The sequence below is a fragment of the Triturus cristatus genome, chromosome 4_1, assembly GCF_964204655.1.
Source record: "Triturus cristatus chromosome 4_1, aTriCri1.1, whole genome shotgun sequence".
Lineage (NCBI taxonomy): Eukaryota > Metazoa > Chordata > Amphibia > Caudata > Salamandridae > Triturus > Triturus cristatus.
The window spans coordinates 1,205,542,939-1,205,557,495 of NC_140585.1; the positions used below are offsets into that span (position 1 = coordinate 1,205,542,939).

Genomic DNA, 14,557 nt, shown 5'->3' on the forward strand with positions numbered 1-14,557 from the left:
ATAAAAAGGATGACATTTTTTAAATAGGGTTAGCTTACATACAAAGAGGTGGGCATAGCAAAGGTGCTCTGGATTTCCGTCTGTACCTTACTGGAGAGTGAGATCGGAGTTATCCATTCTGAAGGAGGTTATTTTGAGCGATGAAATAGTGATACCTCTATATTCTGTGTGTCAAAACATTAATGTGTGACACAAGAGCCACTTTGGTATTTTTAAGAACCAAACAGACTGTCAAAAAATTGTTTAGGTGACCTGGTAGGGCTATTGTTATAGAAAGGTTTGTGAGGTAATGTTCACCTGTGTCACGGCTGATAAATCTCACAAAACATTTGGACCTATGTTAATTGGTCTATTCCCCAGTATCTGTGGGAGTCTATTGCTACAGATATTATGGACCTGGTTGGTGACTTCCAGAAGTATATAATCATTTTTTTTTCCTAAACAGTTTTTGTTTGATTTTCAGAGAAGTTGACAAGGCAGGGACATACAAGCATTGTAATAATAACGAACAGTGATGAAATGATCAGGCACTAACATATGGATGTACTGCAAAAATGTATGTCTTAGTACACCGTAGTGCAGCATTTTAGAAAGCAAATGGAAGCAAGAAGGCAAATACCATTAGCACAAATTAGTGTTAAAGAAGGATACAGTGCTCATTCAATGTATGTCCTACAATCTGCAATAGTAGGTAAACAACAAAATAAACATAACGAGAGTCAACTATTTCCTCAATGTTAGAAAGAAAAGGTCGCTTGGGCCACATGGTCAGTAGGAAGCAAGAGTCAACATCTATGCTCTAGCAAATAGTGTTAAATAATGGGGGGGGGGGGATGTGATGCAGGAGAATGTAGCCAGATATAGGAGGGTCAGGTAGCACTGTCCCTCCGATCTGTCCTGGACGTTGGATGTGTATAGGGGTGGCACTGAGTTATTGAACATCAGATAGCAAGATATTAGTGTGGGGGGGGGGGGGATTGGGTAGGGTAGGCTGGCAGTGAGGTTCCGATATGACCGAGCGAGTTTCTTGGGACTGGTCTGCGATTGATGGCAAGTAATTGCGTAATGGTTGCCAAATGTCTTTTGTTCTAGACGTTGGGGGTCGAAGAGATGCATATCGTTATAATAGCATTCATTGATTTATTTTCACAATGTCCTGTTATTGAAGTTGTTGCTAAAATGGACATGGTTTAGACACTTTGGGATTGTGTATTTATTTCTGAAAGTATTCCTTCACCTATTTTAAGTGATAACTGTGTAACGTTTCTTTAGCATAAGGATAAAGGTTATTTTAAGGGGATTGGTGTTGAGCATAAAACCACACTGTTGCACAACCCTAGTGGAAATGGTACGGTTGAGCGTTTCAACAGGGTTTAAAAATGTGATTCAATTGGCTGTTAAGTCTGGTTTTTCCAACTGGAGAAAGCAGTTTGGACTTCACAGACTCCTCCATTATGTGTTGATTTTCTGCAGGTTGATTCCCCACTTAGGCATTTTATGTGCCTAGATGGGATAGGAAACCTCTTATGAGGATGAAAGATTATTTCTTTGATACCATTCAAATTTGAGAATTTGTGTTAGTCATTATTATATTCTAACATGGTTTTTTACCCTTCATTTTGATTCTTGTGTGGATGGGAGATTTTCCATCTGATGACAAACGAGGATATGGGCGAGTCATTATTAGATTCTAGGTGGTTTGCTTTTTTATCTTCAATTTGATTTCTCAATACTTTTATCTTGTGTTTTTTTTTTATATATATGGTTGTTCGATTTTAGTGTACGGGGGAGGGGTGTTATGTTGGTTACTACGCTAGCTCACATTCCATGCTGATGTAATGGAATGTGAGCAGACATCCAAGACATACAGAGTGGGACACGAACGTGCCACCTGCCTGCTCTCTTTGGTGTGGATTAAACTACATATTTCCACCAACTGGTATCGAACCAATCTTTGAACACAACACTCTTCTTTAAGACATCTCCAGGACACGCTCAGAACCAGTGACCAGCCCTCAGAGATCTGAAGCTTAAACAATAAGGTGTGCTCTCAGACACCTTCAGTCTGCCATTAGAATCCAGGAGAGTGCTCTCAGACCACCCTATCCTCAGCTCATCCTTAAACACTCAATACTTCAAACACCCCATTTTGGTACTTATACTCATGTTCAGTTTAAAAAAGAAACACGTGGGACAGAGTGGAAAAGGGGCAAGTGGTTAGACAATAAAATCATACAAATTAAAAAGCAGACTGCTGGGGAGCTGCTTTACAACAATGAACCGATGATCAAATTGTATTAATTGATTTCTACATTCAGGTTTAAGTTGTGCCATTTCCTTAATGCAAAGGCATTACACGTGTATAATGAGGAGCAGCAGACCTGGCTCGCTACTTGCGAAGAATAGTATGAAGCCATTTGGGGATGAGGGGGAAAAAAAAAAAAAAAAGCACAAAAAAAAAAAAAAAAAGTGCTGAGGCGAGAATAAAATACCCAAACAAAGCACGTGGCCCCATGCCACCTCAAACCTATCCTAGACGGTCTATTTTCTGGCTACCAGCCCACCACCTGGCTTAATGAGCAAGGCATCAAGAGGCCTTGCTTATAAGACACTACTTTCTGAGATGATAGTTGCATAACCCTAAAGAAATGAAATAAAAACAATGACTATGTAGGTAATGTTAGACTTAACAGTTTTAGAAACAAAAGACTTCGTTTGACGTACCAAACCAGGAACACAGTGACAACACAGACTAACAGAGGGCGCCAGACTCACACTAAAGTTCTACACTTCCAACACTGGGCAATCATAAGAGATTTCCATCATCCTAGAGGGAAGGAGGTCCAAGTATGCACATGTTCATTGAAGCTGGATGAACAGAATCCGAGAATTAGTAACACGCTTCACTAACAACACTCTGCCCTGATTTAGCAATAGACAAATATCAGCTGCCATACTAACCTTGATTACTTTGGGAGGAGTGATCTCTGGCTGACTGGCCTCCAGAAAAGAAGAGTCTTGTGGTTGTGAGCCTGGAGACTTCAGCTGTTCACCTTTGATTGAGCCTTTAGCAAAGAAATAAATGCACATGGTTAACTGGACTTCTGGAAAAGGAGCCGAACAGATGAGATTTTCTATTCCATGCACTACTCCTCAATCGTGATACTACCCAGTGACAGAATGTCATGTCCAATTAATAGCAGCTGCAAGAAGCCCAAAGGCACCCATGGGTGAATACTAGGATCTGGACACTGTACAAATGCGAAGACAGAACAGGTGGGAAGCATTGGGTAGGCAAGACTCTCCCATGAGGACATGCAATAACAAAGGGCATTGAAATGGAGTTGAAATGCCCAGATGGCATCAGCTGAAGACTCCTCCTGGAATGCTGCATGATCAGGGGAATAAGTCAGAGTAAAGACTGCAGGAGAGGTGGGGGAAACAAAAGGACGAGCAGCAAGTGAGGGATGCACACTGTGAATTAAAAACACTAGCATTATTGGTGTATGAATCAAAGTCATTAAGACACAGATAGCTAGGTGAATCATAAACCCCACATTTAAAAGGAACATACTTGTATTACACTAAGAGGGCAAGGTGGAGGGCAGGAGTGAATCACCCGTCCCACTGATTTGCAGCACACCAAAACACACTTAATCTCATAGCCTCTCTTGTCCGGGCCCCTATCCGACCCAATTTAGTCAGTGTGTCAAGCAGCATCCTCCAGTTTCCCCTCTCTCTCACACCTGCGCCTCCCCTGACAAATCCACCACAGTATCAATTTGCCAGTGACTGCATCATTAAATGTCCCGGTGCCCTGGGGGATTACTTCATCTCAGCACAGGTGTGGTGGCTGCTTTATTGGGCTTCTATGGAGTTTTTTGTGAACAGGCGAGAGGAAGGATGGAGACTAAGATGAGTAAAAACTAAAGGATGAAGGCAGAGAGATGCATAGACTAGCAAAAGGAAAATACATTGGTATATGCTTCTAATATGCCAGTGTTCGCCAAAGGACTTGTAAGGGAAACTTTGATTTGAAATTCCTGGACATTCATGGGATAGCATTTCTGGCAGGGTGCTAGGTAATGGGTAGGTACACAGCAGGCTAGAGAGACGAGAAATCAAGCCATCCAAGAAGAAGGCAGAATGAGATTGAATGAACTGATGAAGGCTTTTGTGAACTAGCAGAGGGGATTCCCAGACAGGAGGGGCTCATAGGTACAGTGAGAGGGTAAAGGTGGTCTAGGGCGTGAACTAGGGGGAAGCTAATCCAGTCAGAGACTGGTAGGGTTGGAGTTTGGGTGCTAAGTAGTTGTCTGAGTGGATTACCCAGGGACATAAAAGTCAGTGAACAGGCACTGGCTTAAAATTCAAGACACTTACTATTGTGATCTGTGGCATTCCTGCAAGCAGAAGGACCATTCTCCAATACAAAGACCTGTAAAATGAGAGAAAATTCACGCTATTTTTAATAGGGTTATTTTTTCAGGAACTTGAAGTAACAGTCAAACTACAACACACCCAACTCTCCCGAAACCAGGTCAAGCTGCTCTCAAACCACATTGTCCTGAAATAGAAACCAATAGAGAAGAATCACACAACTCAATCTTGAGACTGTACCAGCTGCTGCTATGTACTTGCACCAGGTGTTAACAGGCTAACTAGCTTCATGCAAAAGCACTTTTACTTTCACTGTTCTTCTTCAACTGCTTATATATGAACTTTCACATACATGTGCACTGTATGCAAAAAGGCGTTTCCATCATCTTGCATTGTGTGTACGGTTTTAGCACCTGCACAATATTTAAAAGGGGCTTCATATCAAGTGTAACAGAGCATTTCCCTACTTACACTAGCTGCAAACAGGTTTCTTTTGCTCCTTAAAAAAGGTGTAAATGGCATTATTTTCACTAAACTTGAACATGGTTTAGGTTTACACCAGTTGAATTGATATTAAAGTACCCTTTTTGCCTATTCTCGCAGAGACAATACAAAGTAGTTCCTCAAAATATCATCAAAAGTAAAAACCTATTACCGTACTATACAAGAGAAAGTGTTTCATAGTGTTGCACTTGGCTATATTGACACTTTTCTACCATTTTACACTGAACATTACGTTTTTTTTTCTACAAACTTGCATCAGATATAAAGATGATCTTTTGCCTTCTCTATTATGGTCAAAGGTGCTTTGGTACAAAGGGTTTTTTGAATTAATAAACGGAGAACACAGTCATTTTCAACCGCTCGCACCAGATGTTGTGGGATATTGTGCTTATTCTCATCCAGAGTAAAGAGGCCTTTTCTGCCCTGCTACACTGGATGTCATGGGACTTATCGTCCTCTGACCAGCAAAAAGAAGCTCTTTTAAATAACTCTAAAGAGGTTTCTCAAGTTCAAAATGTCAGGCAAAGACTTTAACAGAAAGTTGTACTGGGGTGCAAATGGATCTTTACATGCATGTGAACCAGTAGTTGAACACAGTCTAAAGTAGTTAAACAGTGGAAGTCTCAATAGATCATCCACATGCTAAGACAGGATGTCACGGATAGACTAATGATCACTGCCTCCATGTGCCCAAATCTCGGTTATAATTTATTGCAACATAAGTCTCCCAGATGCTCATAGGTTTCTCAGGATGGCGCATGACTACCTACATAAGCCTATAAACCAGCAAATGATTATTTAATTCCCTTTGAATAATAGGAAGCATACATTAGAGATCTTTATGCCGATAACAGAGCACAACCAACTACCAAAGACCATATCATAATACAGCACTATTCGTAAAACAAGATAGCATAGTTTCGTTGATAAGTCGAGCATCTCGGGATCCTAGGCCAAATCGTATGCCTAGCAACTTCATAAAACATGATCCTATACTCTGGAGTTCTCTTTTATACGGGCTATTTTCTAAAGTTTTTAACCCTGGTACAATACCTTCATTGTGGAAAGGCTCGATCATTCAACAGATACATAAATAGGGAGGGGGGGGGGGGCGGGGGGGGGGGGGAATGACCTCAAAATCACAGCCTTGTTGATCTCTTGGATTGGACTGCAAGACTGTCGAAGAGTATTTGCTGCGCAAGCTAGCTAACTGGGCTAATGAGAACTTTTTTAAAATATTAAACTGGGTTGCATGTGTCCATTCATCTGGGTGCTGAGGTGGGTGATTAAGGTTTGTGCTCCTAAGAACTAATGTTGCACGCTGTGAGGGTTTGGAGGAAAAGCAGAACCAGTGCTGGTCCTCAATAAGGACGGGGCACTAGGAAGTGGAGTGAATAGAGTCCCATTAGAGCCAGACCAGTTAGTTTACTTTAATCTTCGACAGACCGCAAATACCTGCAAGTCAGAACACTAGTAAATATGAAAGAAAAAAGATTTTTCATTTGTGCACCTTCAGCCCAACAGTAACGGCAATGTGCAATATAGGCGGGAGCCCGGACCACTTGTGACTTCTCAATGTATGGTCACGTTATTAAAGATCTTCTAAGAACTACAAAAATGCACATGCACAACAGAGTGCAAGGTCGCCTATGGGCAAGGTGTACTACACAAAATGAAGACCAGAGTGGAGAAAACAGAGGAAGACAGAAGTTTGATGAACGCACTTCTCGTGTTGAGGAACAATGTTGTGGACAGGAGGAGCACCTCAAACATTGGGGATAAACGAATTTCTATGCCATCTTCGGTACTGTGCAACTCGAAACTGAACCAAAACACCTAAAAAAGGTGGCTAGTCTACAACCTATACGATCTTGAGGGTGACTTACGTCACTATGGGGTAAAAGCTGAATAATGCAATTCAGTGCTTACACACTTCATAGGTTATGTGATGGCATACGGGAGACAACATTAATTGAACTAAGAATCAACACAAAGCCACAGATGTTAAGAGGACAGGGCCTATCGTGTCATACCTGAAAAATCGGTAGCAAAGCTAGTGCCAAGAAGAGTTTTTTTTTTTTTTTTTTAAACGCCTCAGAATTCATATCTTCACTGAATTATATTGAGAACCCCAACAAAAAGGACATCTTGCTACAGCTTACGAAGAAATGTAACAGATGGAGTCATCACAGTAGTATCTAAGCTGGACTGGAAGGTGTGAATGGAAGGTAGGAGAGAGAATGAAAAGGGAGAAGATCACACTTCTGAGGAAGCTCAAACCAAATCACTCACAACTGGGACTTGAAAACTCTAGTCCAAGGGGCTCCAAGTAGCACAGCTGATTGCGGAGGCTTGGTGGGGCTCTGCAGAACATGGGTAGCCCTCTATTTAATACACACGTAATGGTTCATGTATTGGTCGACTTCTTACCTTATACGTACTGATTCCCTACTACCATATTGTGCACAGCAAGATTAAACCTGTACATGATTTCTGATATTACAATATACTACATCAAATGCTATGCACAAAAAGTGTCGATATTTTTAAAATGCAATGGAACAATATAAAATGTGTTAGACCAATAGCTAGTTTAATGTCACGCTTTAGTGGGAAGTGTAACCGAAATAGAAAAGGCTTTGCTACTTCACATTCCAAATATAGTCTTGCCTTCCATAAGAAGATAAAAAAGCTCTAGTAAAAAATGTTGTGGCATCAGGACAGAACATTGGAAAATTATTTCCCAAGAGCCACTCATATACATCATTTTTTGCCTTGTAAAATTGTGATTTCTGCCACCATCCGCACATCTCACCTTTTCCTGATCGCCAGAAGGGTGAGATCGTTCAAATCCCTGCTGCACGCTGTCCTTGTTAAGAGGTTCGCCAACAAAGCCTGGCGATGAGTTCTCCTTGGAAGGTTGAATAGTAGGGGAGTCCACTGGCACACACTCCTTGTAAGTTAGGGAGCTTGCAGAGCTCAGCAGAGCACACTCCTCAGATAGCTTGGGGCTGTCTGATCTTTGTGGCACATCTTCTTGGTATTGCGTTGTGCTCTGTGATTGCAGTGAGATCCTCTCTTGTGATAGCAAGGTACCTGCAACCCCAGGCGACAGATCTTGAAGCGGTGCACTGCTAAGAAATCCAGACCCTATTTTCTCTTTGGGAGGTGGGGAGCTCACATCCAGGGGCACCTCTTTGCCTTGGGGGGACAATGAGTCCAATGACTGGTGCACAGTATTTTCTTGAGATTGTTTTGCCTCTTCTAGCTTGAGTGACACACTGTCTTTGTAGGATGGTGAAGCAGAGGAGCCTGGAACCACGCTCACATTTGAAGGCGAGATGGTCACAGACTCTGGCAGCAACTTTTCCTGGGATGGTGCTGTAACTGGACTGATGTTCACTTGTACCGGTGAAGCAGCCAGAGACCCTGCCAGTGCAGGTTCTTCGGAAGGGGGGTTGCCAGGAGACTCCGGAGGTACATTTTCCTTTTGTTGCAGCTTGTGGCTTCGGATACCGTTGCTGCTGCTTCGAAGGTCATTCTACGAAAGACCAAGAACATGTGTAAAAGTAGCTCCCATCCCTCTTTTGGTCGAGGCTCCCTACCCACCACACAGATGGAACGGCAATCCCCAAAAACAACACGTTTAAGATGTGCTCTACATACAGCGTGTAACCTAACCATGAGGGTGACTGACTCGCCTTGTCTTGTCTTTTTCCCCAGGTATAGAAATGGTAGTACAGAATGAAGTTCTGTTGATGCAGAAAGAGGAGCATGAAATGGAGCTCCTTTTTAGAGTTAGAAAGACAAAAGATGGCACTGTGGGAGCACAAGGAACAGCGCCTGTGTTACAGAAATAAAAGCACAGGATAGAGCTTGAACAGAACAGTGAAGTTTAAGGGTCCGACTATAAAGAAATGAGAGCACAAGACGGATACTAATGGAAGGAGAGGGCAAAGATTTGCTGATGTAGAAACTGGAGCAAAGAATAGATATTCATTTGTTGAGAAAAAAAAGAGCCCAGAGTACAGGTCCAATGGTTTATGAAGCTCCTCGAGCACCGAAACAAGGGTGTAGAAGACAGTACCAATGGCACAGAGTAAAGAACACAATAACGATCTTCAATGCCTAAGAAATGAGAGAATGGAAACAAGCTCCACTTGTACTTCTATGGAGGCCTCACAGGACACACAAGAAGCCTACTTGGTAAAGATGGGAGATAATTCAACGGAGTCCTGTTGCCGAAAAGCAGGAGAGCTGCAAAGAATTTTGCAGAACAGAGAATAAGCAAGGGCACAGCAGACAGGTCAGCTAGAAAACGAACAAGAGAGCTTTAATGGTAAAGAAAGACTTTGAAGTGCCCCACTAGCAACCAAACAGGAACACAGGACAGCAAGTTCAGCATGTTAGAAGAGTTCCACTGGTACAAGTTGGAACGTTCTACAGAGTGAGATGAAAAACAAGTAAGAGAGCAAAAGTGACAAATACTAGAGCATAGAATGGAGATCAGAAGGTCCATAAACCAACATACAATAGTCATTCGGTATAGTCGAGGAACCGACTTGAGCATGCGGTCCAAAATTCTCTTGATATACACAGACGAGTACATGTAACATAACATCATACAGGAATAAATGAGAGTACAGGATGGTGCATGACAAAGCAATAGGAAAGATAAACCAGATTAAGAATTTGTGTACATGGAACAAGGCACACTAGCTCTTCATTTTGAGACAGGCTACTCCTATTTGTGCAATTAGGCCTCCCATGGCCAGAAAAGCAGGTTGACCAGTAGTCCGCCTTCCTACTCATCGGCCTGGAATGTCCCAGCCTATAATAGAAGGATGGGAGCTGCATCAAACAACATACTTTTGAACACACAAGAGACACCAAAGGACATGAGCTGTACAGAGACCATACACTACCCCAAAGCTTAATTTGGGGAGTGTCGGCTGCACCCCTGCTGTGCTGCAGGGTACAGGATGGGCCAAACAGTGCTCTTGTCCATAGCCACTAGAGGGTTTCATTAGGTACACGTCCGCACCAGGTGAAATCGGGCCTGGAAATGTTGGGTCAAGGTTTGTGGACACCAGGGTACTCGGAGCGGCAAATGGTGGAATTATGCTTTGTGTCATCACTTGGAATGTAAAACTGCAGCTTGCAATGGAGGGCTGTAGTCAGCTAGCATAGTGCTCCAGATAGCGCATGCTACCAAGATATACCACATATAAACATCCAACAGAACATAATCAACAGAACATATTTCATAAACCCAACACATAACAGTCCTACTTCATTAGCAGCTTCCACACTGTCCAAATCTGAACCAAAGTATGGCACACAAACATGGTAGGATATCTCAAACTAAAACTGGAGAAGATATCACACTTTCAAACCGCCAATAAAACACCGATAGGTCATAGAGCGAGCTACCATATTGCTGGTCAGAGGACTAGCCACTATCAGACACCACAAACAACAATACACCACATATACCGACAATTCACTACACATCAGTCTCAACAACAAACATTGGAGACTATTCACAAATATTAACAACCAAAAGATAGTACACACAAAACTCAAACTGAAGGGCAAAAACATAGCCATCTTAGTTCAGACTAGCCACATAATAAACAGCATGCTCTAACCATCTATGGCAGCAGAACAGGCATGATCCCAAATTAAGAAAAGAGTAATTGATCAGTACAACATTGAGCCACATCTCTCAAGCACCAATGCCAAGACATTGTGACCCAACACTGAGACAGACTAGCACACAATAGACTTGTTAACAGTATAGATAGACTACGACCTATAGAAATACCAGCAATACAATAGAATATTCTTCACCAGTCCCTCAAAAGGACCTCCTCGTTACAACTCCATGCTCAAGAGAATTAACCCATACCTGCCTCTAGCATTGTGCCTTATAGGAGACCTCTCACTATCCAAAGTTCTTCAGCCAAAATGATGCACACACCACCAAAACTCTTTCCCACCAAAGGTCACAACAGTGACGATAGGTCTCAACAAGACTTTCAAACAGTATTACCGGCAGCGAAGCCCTCAAGTCAACTGCAGAAGCCAAACAGAAGGGCAATACAGGACCAGCAGTGAGAAAGCACCCCACCTTAGGAGCAGATGAGCTGCTTTGCTTGGATACTGCGGCTTGATATTTGGCCATCCGGTCCCGAAGGGAACCCCTCTCCAGGCTGTTCCTGGTCAAACCCTTTGCAGGACTTGTTCTTTGAGCATTGCTAGTCAAAGGGCCTGTAAACAAAAACAAATGCAGAGTAACACGTTTAATAACCATTACCCAAGACTAAAAGAGCAATAAGACTTATTTTCAACATTTATCTGGATCACTTTTCATCTCCTCTTCATGCAATCAAGTCCTTAAGATCTACACCATATGAATTTAATTAGAAAAAGAAGGCACCCAAAAATGCTTTCCATTATTCTTAGCTGTGGGATGCCACCTTTCCTGCCACATTCTCCCACAAACTGTTATAATTGCCTAGGTATAAGCAGACTGCAGATCCCGTCTGCAAAAGGAGTGAAGATCATGGTTTGTCCATCAGGTGGCACTGACACTGTTGTGCTGTGTTCTCCCTTCAGGAGATGTGGTGAATACTAGAAGCAGCCCACCGTGTGCTGCTAGACTAACAGTTGCTACCTTGAAAGTAAGACAAGTAGCTCTCCAACCTGCCCAGGGACTGCTTCCTTTGAGATGATTCATCAACCCATGCACTTAGAATACCACAGTATTAACAATAACTTGTCCCTGTTTATTATCAGGATACTAACACTGAGCAGTGCATGAGAGCACAAGTCTATTTTGCCTTCTGTACTTACGCATGTAATGCAGTGCACTCGACTGGGCAAAGAGCTAGTCCTTTTCACCTATGGTTTCTCTAAATTCACGTTCGAGATGTGCATTTATGTACAAAGAGAATGAACAACTAAGTATATGCCCCATTCTCAATGGAAATGTTCCACTCAATGAATGTCCGCATACCTGCAAGTATGAGGTGCCATATCACTTGAGGAACACCGAACATACCCAAGCTATCCCACTAACACATGCATCCTATGTATCACCATAAAAATAATATTTATCCATACCTCTCCCGATGAGCCTCATTACTCAAAGGACACCCCCATAAACTATCAAAGATGCCTCTTATCCTAACAACTACATAGCAAATAAGAGTCTCCAATACATAATGTTAGACCTGGCCCTTTTTACAGGTTTATCCCCAAACTTGTTTGATCTTATTTTTCTGACCCCATTTTGTTTGGCTATAGGATTCTGGGCACTTTACCACTGCTGATCAGTGCTAAAGTGCATATGCTCGCTGTATAAATTGTGATACGATTGGCATATTTAATTTCATGGTATGTCCCTAGCAAATTGCACAAAATATGCCAGGGCCTATAAATCAAATGCTACTGCTGGGCTTGCAGCACTGGTTGTGCCACCCACAGGAGTAGCCCTGTAAATGTGCCTCAGACCTACCACTGTAGTGTCTGTGCGCGCAGTTTTAAACTGGAATGTTGCCCTGGCGAGTGAACCCACTTGCTGGGTCCCAACCTTCCCTTTTTTTACATGCAAGGCACCCCTATGGAAGGTCCAAGGTACTCCCATGGGCAAGGTGCAGAGTATGTGAAAGGTAGGACATGTACTGGTGTGTGTGGGACACGTCCTGATAGTGAAATACTATTTATTTCGTTTTTCACTATTGAAAGGCTATCTGCCCCACAGGCCAACATGGGAGTTGCTTTGTAACCTCTTAGAAGGATAACTTTTCATAATGACAAGACAGAGAAATGGACTTTAGGCGCTCTGAACTCGGAATTTATTAACACACATTTTGGTGAAGGTGGTTTATAAATTCTGTGTTTGAAAATGCCACTTTTAGAAAGTGGCCATTTTCTTAGTTTACCATACGGTGTGCCTCTGGCTGTTAGTGCATTCGGCGTCTGGTTTAGGAGTGACACAAGCTGGGGATGTGCATTCACTCCAGACAGTCAGTGGGAGGGGGATTGGGGTGTGTCCTGCCTTGCCTGGGTGACTCATAGCTGGGCTGAATAGATCTGGTCTGCATTTAGAGTGGTGGGAGGAGTTTCGCTTGCACCTGAATAGGCGGTGTCTCAAAGCTGTCTCCGCCCCCGTGATCATGCTGCACCAGGGAGGATTGGACTGGGTTCAGAGATACTTGCCACAAAGAGAACAATGATAAAATGGGGAATAAGTATGAGACCTAAAACTCCAGGACTTTAGATTACTTCACGAAACAAGAGGACCCTGCCGAGAAGAAGAGGGGAAGAACTGTGTGAGGGGCACTACCTTTTCTGTGTGAGGGGTGGGTTTGCCTGCAGTTGAGGCTTCGGTCTGTGGTGGAGGAAAAGGATTGATTCTTTTTGCCCTGATGTATCCTGCTTGTGTAAAAAAATCTCCAAGGGCTTGTGTGAGCTTGCCTCCTGTTGGAAGACTCAGGGAGATAAAAGACTTCAAGAAAAGATCCTTGCCACATCAAAAAAGGAACCTGCCTGGGAGGCGAGCTGGAGAAGCTGTACGAGGAGCGCTGCCCCTAACTTGTGTGGGGTAGGACGTCCTTCAGTGGTTGCTCTTGCCTGAAGCAGGAGAAGGACTGCACTGTCCTTATACCTTACTTTCTTCTTGCCAAGACGTAAGCACCTGTTGAGCGCTTTTATTGTAGGACACCCTCTTGTGCTTTTAGCCAGTGAGTGGGGAGCGCTGTGTGTTGCCCGAGGAGCACTCCCCCCCCCCCCCCCTTCATTGATTCTTGCCATAAAAAAAAAAGTGAAAGCACATGTGGAGCGCTTGGTTTTACAGCCCGGGGCATGTATCGACGTTCCCGGCAACCCCGAAGCAGCGCTGGGCCTGTACCATAAAAGCATGTGGGGGAGCACTGTTTAGAAGTCCAGGTGCTGAGATACCACAGCGCTGCAGGCTCCCCGTGAATTTGAGTGAAGGGAGGGGAGAGCTTGTCACAGAGGAAACGCAATCTCCCTCCCTGGCAACTGGTGTATATTTGTGTACAGCGAAGGCACCCGCTTCCAAAATTCCCCCGTTGTTTGGCAGCGGTGCAGGAAGCCGCAGACTGTCCTGCAGCATTCGGGACAGGGGGAAAAGACGACGGCAGCTGCCCCGCCCAGTGCGAGAACCAGCGGCTGTATACCCAGCGCCACAACCCCTCCAGAGTGCAGATTCAGGTACGGGGTGAGTAGAGACGCTTCCCGGGAGAAGGCAGCAGGAGCCTTGCCTCCATTCCCATGCTGCATTTAAATTAGGCTTCTACACTACATGTTGCAGGCAGCTGCCTCAGCCACTTCCCATGGGGGGACTAAGGGAAGTCTCCCTGCAGACAGGGGGGTGCTTCCCCCCTCCTCCATTGTTGGCACATACGGCCAGGGCCGGACTGGCTGTAGCGGGCACCAGGCAATCCCCCGGTGCGCCGCAAGGGTGGGGGCAGGGTTTGGGCCCCTGGGGGCCGTTTTTCTTACAGGGCCGTTTTTGCAGCATAGCCAGGGCCGGTTGTGGTTCCCAGTCCGGCCCTGCATACGGCGCTGACAAGGGTGAGTCCTCAACGGAGGCCCCCGCGCCAAGTAGCATACCAAGGATCATTTTTGCAGGATCTCGTGC

The 14,557-nt window shown here is 44.0% G+C and overlaps 1 protein-coding gene across 5 annotated transcripts in view; it reads right to left on the reverse strand.

Moving 5' to 3' along the window:
• LIMA1 (LIM domain and actin binding 1) overlaps positions 1-14,557 on the reverse strand; it is a 230,770-nt gene that overhangs the window by 13,734 nt on the left and 202,479 nt on the right. For 4 of the 5 annotated variants that reach the window (XM_085654526.1, XM_085654525.1, XM_085654529.1 and 1 more), the window contains 4 exons: positions 11,018-11,157; positions 7,700-8,425; positions 4,384-4,438; positions 2,962-3,065 (listed from right to left, as the gene is read on the reverse strand). In XM_085654526.1, coding sequence (XP_085510652.1) covers positions 2,962-3,065; positions 4,384-4,438; positions 7,700-8,425; positions 11,018-11,157 — 1,025 coding nt within the window. The remainder of the gene's footprint in view (positions 1-2,961; positions 3,066-4,383; positions 4,439-7,699; positions 8,426-11,017; positions 11,158-14,557) is intronic. The other variant, XM_085654528.1, reaches the window with a different exon arrangement.